The 20714-nt window shown below is 42.7% G+C and overlaps 4 protein-coding genes across 10 annotated transcripts; 3 read left to right on the top strand and 1 right to left on the bottom strand.

Annotated features, from left to right (window-relative positions):
- The first annotated feature begins 773 nt into the window (after positions 1-773).
- Positions 774-3492, top strand: LOC115747227 (gamma-glutamyl peptidase 5-like). The gene is made up of 4 exons (XM_030683288.2): positions 774-1187; positions 2823-2972; positions 3082-3249; positions 3339-3492. The coding sequence occupies exons 1-4, from the start codon at positions 879-881 to the stop codon at positions 3441-3443; spliced, it is 732 nt and encodes a 243-aa protein (XP_030539148.2). The 5' UTR covers positions 774-878; the 3' UTR covers positions 3444-3492.
- A 1114-nt stretch (positions 3493-4606) lies between these two features.
- On the bottom strand, positions 4607-7464 carry LOC115747266 (hemiasterlin resistant protein 1). Its single transcript, XM_048272075.1, has 5 exons — positions 7347-7464; positions 6340-6386; positions 6130-6220; positions 5859-6025; positions 4607-4978 (listed from the first exon to the last, which is right to left on the bottom strand). The coding sequence occupies exons 1-5, from the start codon at positions 7363-7365 to the stop codon at positions 4880-4882; spliced, it is 423 nt and encodes a 140-aa protein (XP_048128032.1). The 5' UTR covers positions 7366-7464; the 3' UTR covers positions 4607-4879.
- A 745-nt stretch (positions 7465-8209) lies between these two features.
- On the top strand, positions 8210-17146 carry LOC115747265 (dynamin-related protein 3A). Of its 7 annotated transcripts, XM_048272073.1 has the most exons (21): positions 8210-8934; positions 9231-9513; positions 9595-9623; positions 9727-9828; positions 9983-10051; positions 10143-10202; positions 11190-11303; positions 11491-11539; positions 11641-11750; positions 12531-12629; positions 12739-12831; positions 12911-13048; positions 14055-14168; positions 14253-14348; positions 14532-14574; positions 14817-14965; positions 15056-15232; positions 15794-15846; positions 15969-16068; positions 16249-16378; positions 16469-17146. In XM_048272073.1, exons 1-21 carry the CDS (start codon positions 8563-8565, stop codon positions 16525-16527), a joined length of 2439 nt encoding a protein of 812 aa, XP_048128030.1. In that variant the 5' UTR covers positions 8210-8562; the 3' UTR covers positions 16528-17146. The 7 variants fall into 7 exon arrangements, with proteins under 7 accessions (XP_048128030.1, XP_048128025.1, XP_048128026.1 ...); XM_048272068.1 differs by having other exon boundaries at positions 8214-8934; positions 16249-17146; XM_048272069.1 differs by having other exon boundaries at positions 8216-8934; positions 12531-12623; positions 16249-17146.
- Positions 17147-17837: 691 nt separating this feature from the next.
- On the top strand, positions 17838-20381 carry LOC115747268 (probable glycosyltransferase At5g03795). Its single transcript, XM_048272074.1, has 6 exons — positions 17838-18091; positions 18175-18447; positions 18571-18857; positions 19011-19234; positions 19661-19818; positions 20085-20381. Exons 1-6 carry the CDS (start codon positions 17942-17944, stop codon positions 20220-20222), a joined length of 1230 nt encoding a protein of 409 aa, XP_048128031.1. The 5' UTR covers positions 17838-17941; the 3' UTR covers positions 20223-20381.
- Positions 20382-20714: the final 333 nt, after the last annotated feature.

Raw genomic sequence — 20714 nt, 5'->3', positions numbered from 1 at the left:
CATCAAAGTAGCTGTTTGTCTTGCCAATTGAAGAAACCTCGTCATTGCCTCCAAAAAACAGGAAAAAAAGAAACCACGTGATTGGGTCGGATAAAGGTTTGACAAAGACAATAAAACAGAGAATGTTCTGAGTACGAGCCGGTCGATATATCCAGTTGAACTCGTATTTACTTAAAAAAAATATAAATCAATAATTTATAGGTAAATTTAGATATATTAATTGCTCCATATCACACAAATTCTCCAACGTGAAATTTCTCTTTAGCGTGACTCGTACGTGCATGTGATCATGAGTCGTTTCGATTGAGTGATGTAATTCGGCAACGACCGCACTTATGTCTACCCCGGACCGCGGACCCGGCCATTGGCCGGGACCGCGCGAGAGGTGGGCCACGAGTCGGTGCGTAAAAGTCAACGTGGAATTCCACTCTGAACCCCGGCGAAAGAAAAACGATTGGATTGGTGGGCTGAAGAAGAATTCTGGGTCTGTTGGGATTTCTGAATCCGTCTCGGAATCTGATGAAGATACGTTCCCTCCCCTGGCGTCTGGGGCAGCGGTCCCTTCTTCGAACTTGACCGTCTCCTAATTTACTCAACCGGCTCTTTTCATCTGCCCACAGTAGGGGAAAGGGAAAGAAAGAAAGGGGCGAACATGGAAATAGGACACGGATTTGGGGGCAGAACCGTAAATTCAGCCCTACCCGTACGGCCCTTTCCTAAGCTCTCGGGCCTCCCCTGTATAAATCTGCTCATGTTTCGTGACTCGACCATTGTATTCGCACGCGCAGAAACGTCTTCAACAGAGAGACAACAAGACGACTCCTCTCTGTTTCTCTGTTTCTCTCTATTGTGGGAACGTTTGGAGTTTAGAGAGAGGAATGGGGGTGAAGAGGTTCGCGGTGCTGCTGTGCGCGCAGGATTCGGAGTACATGAGGAGTCAGTACGGGGGGTATCATGGGGTTTTCAAGGGAATGCTGGGCGAGGAGGGGGAGGTCTGGGACGTGTACCGCGTGTCCGCCGGGGAGCTCCCCGACGACGGCGAGATCGAGCTCTACGACGGCTTCGTCATCACCGGCAGCTGCAACGACGCCCACGGCGACGACGCCTGGATCTGCGAGCTCGTCAGCCTGCTGAGGAAGCTCGACTCCATGAAGAAGAAGGTCCTCGGCATTTGCTTCGGGCACCAGGTATTCATTACAATCCACAGGAAAAAATCGATCCTTTTTTTTCAAAATTCCACATCCCATAGTCATCGCGAGTCCCATGCTCACGCGCTGTCCTCTTCGTAGTTTTCTCCGGTTGTGTCTGCCGTAAAAAAAATGGTCGATCAGAGTTTTCGATTAAGGATAATGAGTCGACCAAGGCTTTGGAAAACTATCTGAAGATCTTTGAACCAGTAACACTCCAAATGGGTACTCGTATTTTGCATCAGTACATAAAAAATTGACGTGAAAAATCATCTTTTGAAAGTGGTATTGTCCTCCTCCTTTTTTCAAAAGCATCTTGTGGCGAAATAAACTTTCTTTTCTTTCTTTTTGACGGCGGTTACTGGGGGGGACGAAATTGTGAGGCGTTGAACAGAACAATAGAGAAACGCCGGTAAATACGGGATGCCGACAAGCGTTACGGCGACGCGACTGTGACTGTCACGAGCGTCCCGGGCCCCAATCGCACGTTGATGTATTGGCGGTCCCTCCAACCAAAACTGTACCTTTGGTTGGCGGGTCGAGCGATGCGGTTACACCGACAAGACTGGGTCGAACTCGGGTCTCTTTTCACCAGTTACCGAATTGAATCCTGGGACTGGGGTCGGATGTCGCATCCTTTTTAGGCCTTGAATGGGTCTGGCTCTGGCAACGAGTTTTCTGCTGCAAGTCTCCATTTTTCCATGTTTCCAGAAGATGGCCAGACATTTTCTGGGTAAAAGATAGTATTATGTTGCCGTCCAGTTCTGTGATGGACATTCATAATCTGGGCAAGTAGTCTCTTGCAGCTCGAGGGACCCGAGATTGGTATGTCCTTAAAGGGGTGGTCCCAAGTTCCCCTTGTCAACTGCCCCCACTTTCATTAACAGCACATGTGAATATGGCCCGTATTTGCACGTGGTCCAGATGCCGAATTCGGCTCGAAACGAGTACTTCACAGGAGCTGTCCCAGGTGTCATCCGCGCCTAACCAGCTAATTCGCTGTCCGGCAATCATAGATTCATATCCACAATCAATGGCAACATGTACTTGTGGGTATTGACGCGTCTCATTTGCAGACAATTGCTTGCCATCGGTTACAGAAACCATAACATTGAACTACAAAAAACAGAGACATCCAACGTGAAGCCACTTGGGTTTTTAGTAGTAGTTAGCCACATTTCATGTGAATCTGAGGCTTGAGCTGCTGTCTGTCTTGTATTTATAAGCCTTGCCATGTTATGTTTCCGCCTTCATCTTACACACATCGCTTGAATGCTTAGAAACCCAATTTTGCAAGTCGCAATTCATGTCGAATCGAAGTCGGGGGGTTTGCATTGTTTTTCAGTGAGAATGTCCCAGTAATGGGCACTCCTCAAGTGCTGGATTATGGGGTTTGACATGTCCTTGTGATCCTCCTTTTTTTGTCTGCCATGATCAGCAAACCTTGGCCGTTTGTTTCCCTCCTCAACAATACGATGGACCTGCACTGTCGGAAGGAATCTTATCTTCTTTAGGTCACTTGTCGATGTTCTCGTGACAGAACAAACCGATTTGCTCGTCTTAGATTCGATTTGTGGTCATCGGAGTATAAGTTCGGCGCCTTTCTTGACCATTTTCTTGTTTTTGGTTGTCCAGATATTGGGGCGTGCACTGGGAGGCAAAGTTGGACGTGCCGAATCATGGGACATAGGACTGACAACTATACAACTCTCTCCATCCTCTAAGCACTTCTCATCGCTCGAACTTCCTGCACAACTCTCTGTGATCGAATGCCACCGGGATGAGGTACAACACCTTATAACCTAAAATAAAGACTGATGGCACAATGTTATTTCGTTTTTCGAAATTAAAGAAAATATGAGGATATACTTTGAATCTGGGAAAATTTAAATAGCTGATGGAACTGCCGGAAAAAGCGGAGTTGATGGCATGGTCGGACAAAACGGGGATCGAGATGTTTAGGTATGGGGATCATATGATGGGCATTCAAGGCCACCCAGAGTACACCCTCGACATCCTTCTCCACCTCATCGACCGTCTCGTCCTTCGCGACCTCATCACCGTAGGTTTCATCCAATTTCTATCTCCATGTGTTCTGTCACCGGAAAGAACAAGTTAGAAGCTGACGATTTTCTCGGTATTCCCTTGCAGGAGTCGTATGCTGATGATCTGAAGGCCAACATGGGGACATGTGAGCCGGACAGGGAGGCGTGGGAGAAACTCTGCATCAACTTTCTCAAGGGTGGTTTCTTGTGATCAATTCTTTGATTGTAGTTAGAAATAAAGCGCGCAAAAAGAAAAAAAAATTACAGAAAAGAAGAAAAGAGAAGAAGGGTGTTGTTAGGAGTTGTAAAAATATGATTGAATGTTTTATGTTGCTTTCAAAAGCAGCAAGTGCAAATGTCCATTAGGAGCAAGAAATGGGGTCGACTAAGACCACCAATGTCAATTTGATGAGAAAAGCGTATTCTTATCCTTGGTTGCATCTCCTTCTGGCAACTTGAATCTGCCTTTGACATTCAAACGTTTTATCAATTCAACACCGTTGTTTTTGCTCACCGAAACGACTTTCCTTAGATCGGAAGATTACTTGCAATTTGGCAGGTGATATTTAATCTACTATTGCATTTCCTCCGTCACTTCTCATGCAAAATGCTTTAGCAAGAATCCAAGTTAGCGTCTAATTCTTGAAGATTCTCTCTTAATTCATCAATTATATAGAAAAAGAAACAATGCCATGGGTTAAAAAGAAAAAAGCTTTCATATTATACATATATTTGGTCGGATTCATCTAATTATATTCAAACGTGGCTATTTTTGAGAAATTTCCAGAAATAACACTGGTTTTATTTTTTCCTTTTTTGCCATATGTCCTATAGCACTGCTCAAGCTATAAATAAAACTGGAAGTAGCGAAGACGCTGTAGCTAAAAGTTAAGAACGCGCAGCTCTGAATGAGCACGCCTCTGAAACCAAACAGTTAGCCTAATTATGTTCAGCAAGTTTCCCTAAAGCGCTCTTCTTAACCCACGCTACTTGCTTGAAGGAACTTGTAGGTCGCATCTGATGAGAGACTCAACAACTCCCAACTATCTAAGTTGGACATTGTCGAGGACATGAAGTGAATAATGACAGCAAGACCAACTAAGTTGGAAATTGTCAATGACATGAATGATATTAGTGACAGCAAGATTGATGTTTCTAACTGATTACAGTGTTCGACACCCCCAACGATATCAGTTCTTCAGGCGGAATCCTCTCCTCCACCTCCCCGTGCAGAAGAGACAGCATCTCCGGATTGGTACTTTTGGAGAGTAAACCTGCTAAACAGCATAGATACGTTCACAAAGGCATGTACTAATTAATGATCATGCCATTCCACGTCCCCTTCTCATCCATTCACATAACCACAAAAAATTATGCAATAGAAGGTCATCAGACTGTAAATTCTTCCAGAGCAAAAGCATCCCAAGACACTACTATCCCAAATAAAAGCGGTTCCAATGATTCGACGGAACGATGATGATTTAAAAAGTTCCCACCTTGATAGTTTTGACTCGGGATTATTTAATCTAAACGACAACCATAGACAGAATAATACTTCACCATCACCCGTAATGGATTATTCCAATGAGAATATTCAAATGAATTTTGCTCATCACGGTAACGGATGGCAGAGACGACCATACGAGTTTAGGCTCCCAGCATAGAACCATTGTTCTTCCTGCACTCTGCCAACATATCCATGTAGAACTGGCACTTGCTGATGTCACTCCCAAAGTTGTTAACGCACTGCCAAATACCAAAGGAAACATGGAAATATAAACTGTCAAAAGTTGAAAAGATGTTCACATGAAATATGAGAACATAAGCCATACAGAAAGACATTGAGGGTCATCACATCACATCCTAACAAGATTCTATTTCTTGGGGGAAGGAATGGAATCAAATTATGTTCTAAATTCATCTGTTATAACTTCTAAAATAACCATAACCTCAAATGAGCATCAATGAGACCGAAACTTGGAATGACGCCCTATGGGTCTTGGATCCGGAGAAAAAGAAACTGGCAATCGAACCAGTTATACGTGCACCAGCCTGGCCGGATCACAGTTGTACTCAGGAACTGGGATTATCTAGTACAAATCAAATAATTGTTATTATATAATTTTGTAGCCTATGATAAAAAAGTGCGTTAGTCGAGAGGTCTTATTGCCTACTTCAAGTTGGAGGTCTCAGGTTCACTCTTCCCAGTTGTATCTCACCGTTTTATTATTTTAAGTATATATGACCTGTTCTATATCCATTTGACCCTGGAACTGACCTAATTGGTTCTGGCTCGAATCAGTGGCTCAGCATAGGAATCAAGAACCGCACAGATTAAAGCCCGGTAGCAAGGTTTTGGAACTGATATCTGAACTCAGATAAAACCCAAAACAAGTTGGGTAAGGCAGGTTCGGGCTGGTTTGAACCAGCTGAGTTGCCCACCCCTAGGACCGAAAACCTAGTGCAGCTATTTATCAAATCATCCATCCTTTCTCTTCTCCATGTGTGTAACTGTGCAGGATCCTATGCTATTATCATCCTCCAAATGCTATGAACTATTTTTTTCACCCAAGAAATCCAGGTCCTATGACTGTTAATGAGGCAACTCAAAGGAAGGGAACCATACATCTTGGAAGGCCTTAGAGTGAATGTTGCAGGCATCAGCACCAGCACTGCTGCTTGTAGTGGCTTCAGGGGCAGCAGCCGCCACTGTCTCATGTTGAATAGTGCGAGGACCAAGCACAGAATCCACAGCCCTGTGAGCCACAGCACTTCCAGTACCAAAAGCCATACCTATCGTACAATTAGAGCAATGAGATCTCAGAGTCTTGAAGCAGAAATCATTGGAAGGACATATCTCATATGTATTTAGGAACAAGTATATCATCGGTTCATACCTTGAGCTATGGTCGAACCAATGCCACTTAACATAGAACCACCGCCACCTTGAGCAGGGGCTGGAGGAGGAGCACGGTTAACTGTTTCAAGACATAAGCAAATCATTCACATAAGTGGAGCGCAAGCTTGCTTTCTTTGGATAGTTACAACATAGAACTTGTGTTCCCATGCCAACAGGTCCACCTCCAAAAGAATGTAACATGCACCAAAAGAATACCTGGTGCAGGACGAGGGGCTGCACGGGGAGCAGATCTTCCTGGAGAAAAAGAATTTTGAGACAGCAATAGCACAGAATCAGCACATTAACAAAAAGGCCGTCACTTACATGTCAATAGACGATATTTTGACAACTGTAAAATGCAAAATGGAAAGGAACATAGGACAGCTCAGCAGGACAAGATAAAGGGGATAACATAGCTCAAGATCAATTCTTCTAGAACTAATAGCAGTGTGCCCTAACCTATGTTTGCTTCCTAATTGACAAGAGCTGCTAAAGCCACATATGAGAGCAACGACATGCAACTATGCTTCAAAAGCCATCGCGCTCGTGCACTCCTCCTCCAATTCCCCAATCATATGATAAAGAAACACAATCAGCAGGAGATAACAGCCAAGGTAAAAGAAGTAACCAAAAATTTTCTGCTTTTCCCAGCCTCTATTCACTGAGACAGCAAATAATTAAAGGCAGTCTCATTGTGAGATGCATGCCCAAGTTGCATAGCAAAAATTTTCAGCAAGTTAGACAGAAAAGAACGAACTTTGAGGTGAAATGGGCCAACTTCCACGGTCGTTCGCATCAGAATCCAACCAAGACATAACGGCGGACCTAGTTACTTGTCCGCAAGCCAAATTAGCGAAGACAACAACTACTAGAAGAAAGCCAAAACCGAACCAAGATTCGACCGACCACTCCTATTTTCTGGGACACATGAGAGATGAAAAAAAAAAAGAGGAACCTCGTGCCAGTAACCTCAAAGCATCGATACACAAAACATAAAAAGATCCAAACTTTCATCCGTCTCCTCAATCTGCTCAACAACCAAACGAACGAATTCAAAACCTACACATGTACCGTAAGCTCAGAACCCTAGCAACCCCGCGCACGCAACGAGACAAGAGATTGCACGGACGAGAATGGCGAATAGCAGAGAGCAGACGTCAGATCCAAGAAGAGACAACGAAAAACTCAAGAGGGAGAAGAAAGAGAAGGAATCACCTCCAGAGCGGCGAGGCATGGCGGTCGAAGGTGTCGAGGCGGCGGAGGGGGAAGAAGAGAGGGTTTTCCTCGTTTGACAGATAAAAGAGAAATGGATTGAAAGGGCAATGCGTGGACGCTGCCCGTCTTTATATAAACGAAGAATATCGGCATTACAGAAAAAAGATGCTTTGGGCCCCGTTTCGTGGATCCATCCAGAAAGATCTCGGACTTGTACGGGCCCACGGAATCGGTTCAACCTTTCTTTGGTTCTTCATCCCCAAATCCCTTCTTCTAATCCAAAGATTTCAATCAATTCGGACTTCGAAACAGAAAGCCTATCCATCGAAGAGGAAGACGATGATCTCCGCATTCACCTCCAATGTTGTCCTCATCGTTCAAACGTACACGCAAGCACGGGCGATTTACGATTTTCACGACCTCTGCATCTATACTTCGAAATGACAATTCTTCACGAATTCACGAGAATTCTGTTCAAATTATTATCAGCAAAATAGGCTAAAAATTAGAAGATGAGCAAGCGAGGAAATATTGGTAGAGACAGATTATAAAGCCTTTCCCGAACGGATCGATCAAGACATATATACACACACGAATAATCCTTCCTTCACAATTTACCTTGGCTTAGGGAACAAGTCCGAAATTGCCATTACATGAATAAATTTTCATCTTCAAAATGCATTGGCTTGGGAAACAAATCCAAAATTGACGGTTACGCGAATAATCCTCCGTTTTCGAAAAGAGTTGGCTTGAGCAACAAGTTCAAAATTGCGGTGACTCCGAGAAACCACCTTAAATCCTGCGAAACCTAAAAATGGGCCTTCGAGGAGTCCCAAAAGGAAAAGAACGGTAGGGATCTTTAATTTCCGATTCTTTCCGAATCTGTCGGCTCGTCTCCACTCAACTCGACTCGGCCTTTTCTCGAGTCCTCGCGCACCGCTCCTTCGTAGCAGAGGAGTGGAGACCCAACGAGTCAGTCCGAGTCCCGTAGGCCATGCCCTAATTCGGTAACTCCCAATCACGATTTCAACCCCTCTCTCTCTCTCTCTCTCTCTCTCTCTCTCTAAATCACAACCACTACAGACGCTCTCTTTCTCTTGAGTTCTCTCTCTCTCTCTCTCTCGAAGTACTGCTCTTCTCGCACCGGCACTGTGCCCCAAACCCTCGGGCCGCCGATCTGCCCTCTCCTCGTCCTCACCCGCTCGCACCTCCTCCGATGGCGGAAGAACCGGCATCGCCGTCGCCGTCGCCCTCTCTGTCGCCGGCGCCGCCGCTCGGCCACTCCGTGATCCCCATAGTCAACAAGCTCCAGGACATCTTCGCCCAGCTGGGGAGCCAGTCCACCATCGAGCTCCCCCAGGTCGCCGTCGTCGGCAGCCAGAGCAGCGGCAAATCCAGCGTCCTTGAGTCCCTCGTCGGCCGCGACTTCCTGCCCCGCGGCAACGAAATCTGCACCCGCCGCCCCCTCGTGCTCCAGCTCCTCCAGACCAAGCCCAAGCCCGACGGGGCCGAGGAGGAGTACGGCGAGTTCCTGCACTTGCCCGGGAAGCGGTTCTACGATTTCTCCGAGATTCGGAGAGAGATTCAGGTGATTTCCCCCCGCGGTTTTGACTTATTTTAGATTCCTCAGTTCGGGAGGGGCAGAGCTCAGCTCATTGGGCGACATGGAAAATAATTTATGTTGGGAATGTTCCGGTAGGATTTTGGCATGGTAGAATTACAGCAAGGTTTGGATGGTTTACTAGCTACTTGCGCTTGATCATATGTTTTGCCACATCTTACATTGTGTTCGCTTCAAGTTTCATGTTGTTTTACGATGTTTGTCCAAGTCTTGACTGGACATCAGTCTTGTCCAGTCTTTTGACTATCTCCCCTTGGTTACAGGCCGAGACAGAGAGGGAAGCGGGTGGGAATAAGGGAGTCTCGGACAAGCAGATTCGCCTTAAGATTTTTTCTCCAAACGTTCTAGATATTACGCTGGTCGATTTGCCGGGGTTGACCAAAGTTCCAGTGGGTGATCAGCCCTCTGACATAGAAGCACGCATTAGAACAATGATAATGTCTTACATCAAAGTTCAGAGCTGTTTGATACTGGCAGTCACACCGGCAAACTCGGATTTAGCAAATTCTGATGCTCTGCAGATGGCTGGCATGGCTGATCCTGATGGTACATTTTATTATAGCACATCATCAAATGTAATTCCTTTTTTGGGGGGTTTAGTCTAACCTATAATCCTTACTTGCCCAGGGCATCGGACGATTGGTGTCATCACTAAGGTGTGGCATTTGATGGATCATGAAAGATCTGTGAATCATCTAAATTTCTCTCTGTAATTTGCTTTTATATGTTTTTTCTGCCTATTTTCTTCTGTGGCTTCAGTTGGACATTATGGACAGAGGTACAGACGCACGAAATCTGTTGCTCGGAAAAGTGATCCCCCTGCGGCTAGGTTATGTGGGTGTTGTGAATCGCAGCCAAGAGGTATTGGATAGCATGAAAGACTTGATAATGTCCATATTATGAACTTGAACGCCGATTTTGAAGCTAAGAGGAGCCTTGAACTTTTTGTGTCAATATTTTGTGGCTTATAATTTATGTCTAGATAATTTGACTGTTGAACATTGACATTTGACAGGACATCATGCTTAATCGGAGTATCAAGGATGCACTAGCAGCAGAAGAAAAATTCTTCCGAAGTCGTCCTGTATGAGTACATGAACGCTTGCCTATCGGGATTTATGTATTTGATGGAGATTTTCAGCTGTGTTTTATCCTTTTCTTGTTATCCTATGCAGGTATACAACGGCCTTGCCGATCGCTGTGGTGTTCCTCAGCTGGCAAAGAAGTTGAATCAGGTAAGAAAGATTTCAGACAGTTAGGGTAAATTTATTTTCGAATTCATTATTTTTGTTAGAATAGGTAAATGTTAAACTGTGCCTTCGTCTAACCCCCTAAGCTTTTAGAACAATTGGTAGCGATTCCACGAAATCTCATATGGTATCAGATTAGGAGGTCCCGAATTCAAATTTTCCTAAGTCCCTATTTGTCTTCCCAATTAAATATTTTGACTCTTAGTACTAAGCAAAAAGACCAAACTAAGCGTGGGGGAGAGTGTTAAAATATATAAATCTTAAACCGCGCTTTCATGTAACAGCTTAAGCTTTTAGAATAATTGGCGGTAGTCCCACGAAATCTCACAATTTTTGAGGTCGTGCTCCTTTGTGCATCAAAGTCATCTTACATGTTATAACTAAAGATACTTTGCACATATCATGTAATATACGTTTAGTTTCACTAAATGAGTCGCGGCTAAGAATAAATTTTAGAGCTTCTTATGAATCACTTGAGGGGAAAGGATAGCAATGTCAAGGTATGATGTTTTATGTATCTAATGTAGTGGACTCTCCTCACTTAGTCTTCTATTCTTTATATATTGCTATTGCACTGTAACATATACTCTTTAAACATTTACATTTGTTACTTATAGAAGAATATAATTCATCTGATGGAGTTGATAATGCATAACCTAAATTTTCTGTTTGCGCAACCAAATATAAGTTTCAGATTCTAAGATAAATTTGGATACTGAAGAAAATTCAGATTCAAAGATGAATTTCGATAGCTGAAGAATGATGCTAAGAGGCTCTTTCTTACATATGAAAAGGCTTCTTCAGAAAGATAAGGCTTTAGTCACAGTCCCTTTGGGCTCTGGGCTTTGGAGAAGGTTCCTGTGTAATAGAAAAAGGAAGAAATGGAGTTGATTAGAGCTATAAAGTTGAGATGTGTTCAGAATGCCTTTATATTGTTAACAAATCTGATGTGCTGTCTCAACTTATTTGCAGATACTAGTACAACATATCAAGGCAGTGCTTCCAGGGCTAAAGTCTCGCATCAGCACTGCGTTGGTTTCTGTTGCAAAGGAGCATGCTAGCTATGGAGAAATAACTGAATCAAAGGTGTGATTTTCCTACTTTTATTCTGAGTGAGAACTGGTTGATAGTTTTCTCTGACACACAAGGAACATTGTAGGCTGAGCAATTGATTTATGTGTGTATGCTTTCCCCTATTGTAGTATGGGAACATTTGCGTTTCGGATTTGTTTTCACCATTGCCACTTTTTGCAATTTTTTTCCTGCTGAACAGGCTGGTCAGGGAGCCTTGCTACTGAACATCCTGTCAAAATACTCTGATGGTAACATTTACTTATTTCTTTGATTCCACTACATACTTGTCTCAATTTGCTGGATTGGCTTCTTAGCTCACTGACAATTCCCAAACTATTGTTTAAAACAGCATTTTCTTCAATGGTCGAGGGAAAGAATGAAGAAATGTCTACATCTGAGCTGTCTGGTGGAGCACGCATACATTATATTTTTCAATCAATTTTTGTCAAAAGTTTAGAGGTGTGTATACTGCATTAAATTTTGGAGAAAGACTTGCAATTTATGTAGCATTTGAACTGCTTCCTTGGCTCATGTCTGGTTAAGTTTACTGACGGAGTGTGAGTGTGGCTTTGCTTGCCTGTTATCTCTTTTGCAATTGACATCTCTTCCTGCTATATTTGTGCTGTCTTTATTTTGTTTTATTTGATCCCCTTTCCTTGTAATGCGTTATTTGTCGCCGAGTCCTGGAGGCAAGGAGATGATTAGCATGACTACAATCTAACTTGGCAGTTGTGGAATACGGACACTTTATGCTCTCATTTGGTACTTGGCTTTTTTGCCTTGCGACCCTGTAGCTATGAGACATTGTCAATTTTTAAATGTGATGTTTGAGATGCCTTTTTCATGTGCAATGCTGCAACGGAGCAGATCTTGTGACTATCTAAATCAATAGACATTTTAGAGGGTTATTGATCTGTTTGATAGTGAAAGCATTCCTGGCTTATAGACTCGGTCTCAAGGAATGATTGAAATTCATTCTCATGCTGCTCTTCAGAGGAGACACCATTCCTTTGTTTTGTTATGTTTTGGGGAACTGACATATGTTGTCTATGGATAAGCCATGTAGAGGGTGGAAGAAAATTGCTTCAAGGAGGTCGATGCAGAAGTTGTTTTATTTCTGTCTTTTGAGAAATGATAAATTAAAGAATTGTTTACACATTCATCTAGCAGCGTAGACGATTGGCTGACTTTCTGCCTGCTATTGATTTGTTCAATATTTTTTGTTAATACCTTTTATAGGAAGTGGATCCATGTGAGGACTTAACTGATGACGATATTCGGACTGCAATTCAGAATGCAACGGGTCCTAAATCTGCATTATTTGTGCCAGAAGTAGGTGTATGCATCTTCTCTCCGTCTGAATGTTTCTTGTCAAATATGGGATAATCATGAGGTATTGCCCTTGCGATAAAATGTGCTGTGGTTAATTTGATTAGTTTTCTTGTAGGTTCCTTTTGAAGTTCTCATTCGAAGGCAAATAGCTCGATTGTTAGATCCAAGTATTCAATGTGCCAGGTTCATATATGATGAATTAATGAAGGTTTGTGTACGTGAGATCTCCATATTGCATCCTATGAATTATTTTGTTCAGTCCTCTAATTTTCAAGTCCTTTCTTCAGATTAGCCATCGTTGTCTTGTGAATGAATTGCAACGCTTTCCGGTTTTGCGAAAGCGTATGGATGAAGTAATAGGGAACTTTTTGCGGGAAGGTCTTGAGCCATCCGAGACCATGATAGGTCACATTATTGAGATGGAGGTACGCTGGTCTCTTCATTCTTAGGTTTGGATTGTCCAGTATCAGAAGGAAAGTAGTTTTATCGTGCAATCTTTCTTTCATTATCAACCATTATCCATGACATGTCTTGGAGGACAGCGGATACGGTTGCAGATGCAAGTGTGGAACTACTCTGTGTGTGTGTGTGTGTGAGAGAGAGAGAGAGAGAGAGAGAGAGAGAGAGAGAGAGAGAGCTTCTCTGGCATGTATCGGTATCATTGATAACAATTGGCATATATCAATTGGAAAGTCACAACTCTTTTGGCCGCTTGATGACACGGGTGTGTGTGGAACTACTCTGTGTGTGTGTGTGTGTGTGTGTGTGTGTGTGAAGGAGAGAGAGAGAGAGAGAGGGGGGGGAGAGAGAGCTTCTCTGGCATATACCGGTAGCATTAATAACAATTGGCATATATCAATTGGAAAGTTGCTACTCTTTTGGCCACTTGATGACGCACGTGTGTGGAACTACTGTGTGTGTGTGAGAGAGAGAGAGAGAGAGAGAGATTCTCTGGCTTACATCGGTAGCATTGACAACAATTGGCATATATTAATTGGAAAGTCACAACTCTCTTGGCCACTTGATGACGTGCGTGCGTGCGTGTGTGCGAGAGAGGGAGAGGGAGAGGGAGTGGGAGGGGGAGGGAGCGCTTCTCTGTCATATATTGGTATCAGTAGCATTGATAACAATGTCACAACTCTTTTGGTTGGGTGATCAGGATACAACTGTGTCAAAAGTGGGAATAATTACCCTATGAGTAGAGGGAGGGTTATTAATGTGCTGTCATTTTTATTGTATGTTTCCATGCAAGTTATTTTTGTGCTGTACTGGCAGTATTATTCAAAAATCATGATTCTTTTGGTCTTCCCTATATTGTTCCTCTATGTTGGTCTTCCTATGATCATTGGTCAGGATTATTGTTTTTATTTTTTTTAAACTTTAGGTTATTTCTTCGTTTTGTTATTGGCATAAGCTAATCCAACTTAACAGATGGACTACATAAATACTTCACACCCAAATTTTGTTGGTGGGAGCAAAGCTGTCGAGTTAGCAATGCAGCAGATCAAGTCCTCCAGGGGTTCTTTACCTCTTTCCCGGCAGAAGGTAGTTCGTTGATACTGTTCTTTATTTTTGCAATGGTTTAACCTCCATGTTTCAGAACATCCTTACCCCTTCCTTGTTGGTTAGGATGGTACAGAAACTGATAAGGCACCGACATCTGAGAGGAATGTGAAATCTAGAGCTATTCTTGCCAGACAAGTCAATGGAATTGTACCTGATCAGGTTTTGGGATTTTCCTGCTTGCATTAATTTTTCGTAGTTAAACTAGGAGACGAGGACGCATCATCTCCTTTTTGTGGTTGTTATGGATGTACTGGGGAAAATTTTAAATCTTCTTTTTGGTGAAAGATCACTTTTCATTTTGTTTAATTGAGGTACTTCCTGTATGTCTGAATGATTAAATAGGGTAGCCGGCCTGTTGCGGATGCTGAGAAAGTGGCTCCTTCTGGTAAGTCACCCTCGAAGCACGATGGATTTAAATGACAAATAGTATGTTGAATATCTAAAGCAATTGTGCTAGTTATGTTGTAGCTCAGATCTTTCTTTTAGGTGTATATTCTTTTGTGGTTTTACTTTTTGCTCTTGCTTGCTGAGGTGGAAGAGGGCTGAGCTAGTCCTTTGGAGTGCTTATAGAGACGCTAAATTATGTTATCCTTCTTTTTTTTCAAAATTTATAATAATGGTTGTTAGGAAACACAGGTGGTTCAAGTTGGGGTATCTCGTCAATATTTGGTGGCAGCGATAGCCGTACATCTGCTAAAGAGAGTTCGACAAGCAAGGCATATAATGAACCTGCACACAACATGGATCTGGCCATGTCTATGATTCATTTGAGAGAGGTATGCGCTTCACATTGTGGTCCATGTACATCATCCAAAACCTTGTGGTAGCATTCAATTTCTTAATACAGTGGTAAGATTCTTGACTAGAGTCATTCAATGCCTGCTTGTTTGATTCAGCCCCCAACTGTTTTGAGGCCATCGGAAAGCCATTCGGAGCAGGAGGCTATTGAAATTACAGTAACGAAACTGCTGCTTAGATCGTACTATGACATTGTAAGAAAGAATATTGAGGACTCTGTTCCGAAAGCAATCATGCATTTCCTGGTGAGTAATTGAGATATTCATGTTTATTCCACCTTTATATGTCCTCGTACCTAAGAGAATTTTACAAGTTGCTCTGAAGGGTTTTGAATGACATGAGAAATTTTTTGTTAATGCTTGGACATTTTAAATAATAGGTGTAAACTTTGTGCGATGGCCCTTGGTTGAACACAATTTTGCTTATTCTATTATAAAATATAGATGAGTTCCAGTATTTGAAAATGCTTTTCTCTTTGGCCATGTGTTTGTTCAGTTGGAAGCTTGAACTAAAATACATAGCTTTGTTGTGAGTGTGAACCACTTTTCTGAGAGGCACTTATCTGTGAGTCTGTGACTCTTGTATGCTGCTATTGTGCCTCTTCATAGCTCAAGGCAATCATGTTAGTCGTCATCTGTTATGCCACGTTGCTTTGCCATTATTAGGGTAACTGATGGCCACTTTTAGCTCTTTATTAACTTTTAATGTTGTGAATTGATACTTTCCAACACTGATTATAATTCAAAACCATAAAACAAGCTGATATGGTCTTCATGTTTATTCACTCTCTTGTCTCTCTCTGACAGGTGAATCATACAAAACGAGAGCTGCACAATGTTTTCATCAAAAAGCTTTATAGGTACGTCAATATTCACTCGCATTGTCAAATTTTCGATTTCCACTGTTGCTAATTTTTTCTTGTTATTCAGTTAGTTTTCCTGTCTTTTGAATACTAATTCTGCAAGTATTGGTTATGAACAGAGAGAACCTGTTTGAAGAGATGTTACAAGAACCTGACGAAATAGCATTGAAGAGAAAGCGCACTCGAGAAACCCTTAGAGTGCTTCAACAAGCTTTCCGGGTGAGTTTTTCTGAACTTCTCGTCATTGAAAGCATAGAAAGAGAGAAAACAATGGAAATCAAGATTCTCATTTAGAGATCCATAATATCATGGATGCTCAGTGGGAGAGAAAAAGGCTGTCTTGCATGACACATTTAATATGTTAGCTCAGTGACTAATTTTTTGCATTTTCTGTGGTAGACGCTGGATGAATTGCCATTGGAAGCTGAAACGGTCGAGAAAGGTTACAGTTTGGGTGCTGATCGAACTGGGTTACCAAGGATTCATGGGTTACCAAATTCATCGATGTACACAACAAGCGGCAGTTCTGGTGATTCTTTTGGGGCTTCCCCGAACAATCCAAAAAGTCGAAAGTCATCCCACTCTGGAGAGCTGCAGACACCCTTTTATGCTAATGCAGATTCTAATGGGAGCGGACGCCCTCACATGCCCAGTCTTTATCCTTCGCTTGATCAGTGAAAGATAAGGTTATTTCATCACGTCCAAGGCTGCATGGTTTTGCTTGCAATGTCATTGTCGCACAAGAGCTTTTCAACTCCGGGGGCTCAAATGGTAACTCGTCTATCCTCAGTGCACAGGCACGAGTCATTGACTGGTGGCGCATATCTTCTATTGGTCTACAAAGTAGCATTATAGTTGCATTTTTTTGTAAGCTCCTAAATTTAGTAATAGGGAGCCGATGATTCTTTTCTTGTTTTGTTTTCTGGAAAGGCAGCTTCTTTTCGAAATGTAATTTTGGTGGAGAAAAATCTCATTCTGAGATTGATGGAGGTATCCTTCTGAAGCTGTTCTTTGATAATCGGCTGGCGATGGAACCAGAAACCACCAGCACTGTCTCATAATCGCTGAGAGATTCTCTCAAGTTTATGTTATGTTCCTTTATACTTAGCTGAGAAACCGATATGATCTATTAGGAATGACGTCCGTGCATTTTTCGTAGATTTGTTTGAAATTTTGGGGTGTGCTTATATGCACAACTGTGATCTGGGTTGTGCAGAGTCCAATGTACTCTGTAAATAAGATGCTAGATGCCGTTGTACAGCTTATTTGATGCTTGAGAGTTTTGTGATTGGATAACATATTGTGGTTTGAATTTTCCACTGCAGTTGATTACGGTGTGCCCTCCGATGGGGGTTGTTGCTTTCGCGATGTTCTTCTATTCTCCATGGCAGATCTGTTTAAGTTTTCGAGAAGTCATGGCCGTGTGGAGTTCTGAGGTGTTCACTCTTTTAGCTAAACAGACCTTATTTAAGGAGTATTATACGGGCACACGACCAACTTCTCTGTAGTTTTGCAAAGATCTGACAAGCTTTCGCCATTTCATTTCAAGGGCTTGATTTATGGTTCATCCACGATGAAGGGGATGCATTGCCGATGAGCGGGTGGAAATGATCGTAATTGAATCTTAACCTGTCTGGTACTTCTACAATACGTTCAATTAAGGAATGATGAAACAAGGAACTTGTAGAAGATGCTAAGATGTCAACTCATATTAAATAAAATTTAACGATATGTAACAAAGGTTTTGGCATTGCGGGAGTTTGTAAAATTGAGCAAACTAATGTTAATTTCCCCCAGCGCAATCAACGGTTGTCAAGGGTAGTTGCCCATCCCACGGTTGTTATCTTGTGCATATTCCACGTCATCGACAACAACATAACGCAATGAACTCAAGAATCAAAGCTTAGAAACCGAACCGAACTTAACCAACTCTCTTTTTAACTCAACTGTCAAAACTGATTGTGCTCATCGCCCACTTTATATTTCAAGTCAAACTCCACAGCTTCAAATCATAATCCGCATATGCTTTCCTTAGAAAAATATTGGCCGAACTCAAAGTTGCATATCGCACAGTACTTTCTTCGAGGGAGTGATGATGAGGCCATCTGTGGCGGCCCGGCCGCGGATGAGGCTTCCTTCTGGTGGCTTCTTCTTCTGTTTCGCAGTGGTACTTGGATTCTTCGTTATGTACGCAAACATCCGGTTCTTCTCCCCCACGCTCTCCTCACATCCTATGGATATGGTAAGTTCTCTCTATTTCTGTTTGTATGTCGTGCGGGCATGCTCTCCTTGTTGTTGAATCTGGCATACTTGGATTAGGTGAAGGCCAATGCAGGAGGAGGAGAAGACGATATGGATGTGTCTCCTGGAATCTACCATTCATGGAAGGTGTTCAAGACGAACTACGAAGAGATGGAGAGGAAGCTGAGGGTCTTTGTCTACCCGGGTGGACACCGCACTCCAAAAAGGCTAGCTGGCAAGTATGCGAGCGAAGGGTTCTTCTTCAAGAACGTTCGTGAAAGCCGGTTCGTCACGCTCGATCCCGATCACGCTCACCTCTTCTTTCTTCCCGTTTCTTGCCATAAGCTGCGAGGCCAGGTCTCCTTCCTTCCTTTCTGTTCTTTCTTTCTTGGGTTCTAAGCAAACTGAATTTGCTGGCGTCTCACTGAAAGCAAACTTCTCTCTCGAACTATGATGTTCGGAGCAATTCTTTATTTGCAGGGACTATCCTGGGAAGGCATAACCAATGGGTTCGGAGATTATGTTCAGAGGCTGATGATCAAGTACCCTTACTGGAACAGAACACTTGGCGCAGATCACTTCTTTGTAACTTGCCATGAAATGGGCATGAGAGCGACAGAAGGCGTTCCACTTCTTGTGAAGAATTCGATTCGCGTCGTGTGCTCATCGAGTTATAACAGCGGATATATTCCACACAAAGATGTCGCCCTTCCTCAAGTGAGGATGCCATTTTCTTATCCTGCCGGTGGAAATGATACGATCACCAGGCATGTATCAAATAGCTTAATTCCTTTCATGTCACTCCTGGAAGAAACTATATAATGAGGAATACTCAAGTAGTACTGAGGACTCGTGTTTTGCTAGTGAGGATTATGGTCCTCAACCCACTTCTGTTAGAATTAACTTGGCTCGGCTTCCAGGAGGACGCTTGGTTACTGGGCCGGACGCACTAATTCCAACATAAGATCTGCATTAACGACTGTATGGAGCGACGATGATGAACTTGATATCCAAAACAGCCGACAGAATGGAACTAGAGGGAAGCATAACAAGTTTTACGGGGCTAAATTCTGCATATGCCCTGGAAAGTCGGAAGTCAACAGTCCATGCATAGCAGACTCAATCCGTTATGGATGTGTTCCAGGTATTACTACTCGCTGTTTACATTTTATGCTGTTGTAGCAAGGATGCTATTAGTTCACATCTATAATCTTAAGCTGTTATATTTGGCCTTGACGATTAGGCTAGTTCAGCACATGCATGAATGGCTACAAGTGATGAACACTGATTCATAGTTCATGATGGTCTAAATATTACTGTACTTTACATTTCTTTCGGTTCGAAGCTGTTATTCGAAAGAGAGAAAAACTTGTACTTTCAATGTTTCTCGAAAGAATTGTTAATTGGGTTCTAGATAAGCAATTGAACTCTCAGAAGTCTAGTATTTTCGATGCAAGGATGAATATGGCCTGTCTGTCTTTTGCCTTTTCTGAGCCTCCAATGCTTTTCCTCTCAGCTGGGCTGCCCCAAAGCCTGCTTCTCTAACTGGTAGATTTCTATTGTTTGGCAGTGATCATGTCTGATTACTACGACTTGCCTTTCAATGATATCCTCGACTGGCGAAAATTCTCTGTCATACTTAAGGAGGATGATGTCTATCAGCTGAAGCGCATTCTTCTGAACATTTCAGATGAAGATTTCATGGCGTTGCATCAGAATTTAGTCAAGGTAAAAGCAGGGCTATGCTTGTTCTGAGCTTAGCTTTCAAACAATATTGGTGGATCAAGTGGGGAAGCCAAATGTTGAACTGTGGCTCTAGTTGATTAGCTGATGGCATTGCTTTCGTAAAATAAAGGAAAAGAACAAGAAGCTATAGTCTAATCCTGGAAGAAAATTTTCCTTTTGTGTGTTCTGTGCACTCTTCTCAGTAACTTCCTTTTGCATTGGTCATTTCCCTCATTCCATCGTTTTACTTCTCATGTTTGGTAAAGCAGGTTCAGAGACACTTCATGTGGAATACACCTCCGATGAAATACGATGCGTTTCATTTGGTCATGTATGAACTATGGCTTCGCCATCACGTCATCAAGTTTGCTCCTTTTGAAGCTCCCGATTACAGTAATCTCGACTGATGAGGATTATATGCAGTTGGCACTGCCATGCTTTTGATAGCAGCTTTTTGACAGTAGCATTCTTGTACTCTTATTCCACAGATAATGTTCCCTTCTTACAATGTCCTATAGAGAGTTTTAACCAAGCATTAGCATTTAATCTCAGAGAACTCCTTGTTATTAATCCGTTCTTCGTGATGGATTCGTGGGCTCTTCAGTTCCATTTCGCAGACATGTTTTTGAGAGGCAATGGCTTGCGAATGGTTAGTTTCTCGGATGAACAGGTAGTATCTTCGTATTCCTTATACATTTGGACATTCTGTGTGGGCTTCTGGCTACCAAACAGATGTTACAAACCAATGGTATAAACAAACATATATAAAGAGCTAAATTGCTAGCAGATGGCAGGGACTTTCCTGCAATTTTTAAAATTGTGGGAAACAGAGGAAAAAGGCAATAGTGCAAGCCCATATTTTCCTTTGGCAAAAATGACTCCTATCCGGTTCTTGCTTC

This window comes from Rhodamnia argentea, chromosome 11, assembly GCF_020921035.1.
Source record: "Rhodamnia argentea isolate NSW1041297 chromosome 11, ASM2092103v1, whole genome shotgun sequence".
Classification (NCBI taxonomy): Eukaryota; Viridiplantae; Streptophyta; class Magnoliopsida; order Myrtales; family Myrtaceae; genus Rhodamnia; species Rhodamnia argentea.
The sequence above is the reverse complement of the archived record's forward strand: the minus strand, read 5'-3'. Positions and strand labels throughout refer to the sequence as shown.

Excerpts from the sequence above, each read along its gene's own strand:
- LOC115747266 (XM_048272075.1), bottom strand. Across the intron at positions 6,026-6,129 it reads TGGTTCGACCATAGCTCAAG|GTATGGCTTTTGGTACTGGA; the intron begins GTATGAACCGAT and ends ATTGTACGATAG. Across the intron at positions 4,979-5,858 it reads ACTCTAAGGCCTTCCAAGAT|TGCGTTAACAACTTTGGGAG; the intron begins GTATGGTTCCCT and ends GGTATTTGGCAG.
- LOC115747265 (XM_048272068.1), top strand. The coding sequence starts at position 8,563 with ATGGCGGAAGAACCGGCATCGCCGTCGCCGTCGCCCTCTCTGTCGCCG. Across the intron at positions 9,624-9,726 it reads CGATTGGTGTCATCACTAAG|TTGGACATTATGGACAGAGG; the intron begins GTGTGGCATTTG and ends CTGTGGCTTCAG. Across the intron at positions 13,049-14,054 it reads GTCACATTATTGAGATGGAG|ATGGACTACATAAATACTTC; the intron begins GTACGCTGGTCT and ends CCAACTTAACAG.
- LOC115747227 (XM_030683288.2), top strand. The coding sequence starts at position 879 with ATGGGGGTGAAGAGGTTCGCGGTGCTGCTGTGCGCGCAGGATTCGGAG. Across the intron at positions 1,188-2,822 it reads GCATTTGCTTCGGGCACCAG|ATATTGGGGCGTGCACTGGG; the intron begins GTATTCATTACA and ends TTGGTTGTCCAG. Across the intron at positions 3,250-3,338 it reads TCCTTCGCGACCTCATCACC|GAGTCGTATGCTGATGATCT; the intron begins GTAGGTTTCATC and ends ATTCCCTTGCAG.
- LOC115747268 (XM_048272074.1), top strand. The coding sequence starts at position 17,942 with ATGATGAGGCCATCTGTGGCGGCCCGGCCGCGGATGAGGCTTCCTTCT. Across the intron at positions 18,448-18,570 it reads GCCATAAGCTGCGAGGCCAG|GGACTATCCTGGGAAGGCAT; the intron begins GTCTCCTTCCTT and ends CTTTATTTGCAG. Across the intron at positions 18,858-19,010 it reads GGAAATGATACGATCACCAG|GAGGACGCTTGGTTACTGGG; the intron begins GCATGTATCAAA and ends CTCGGCTTCCAG.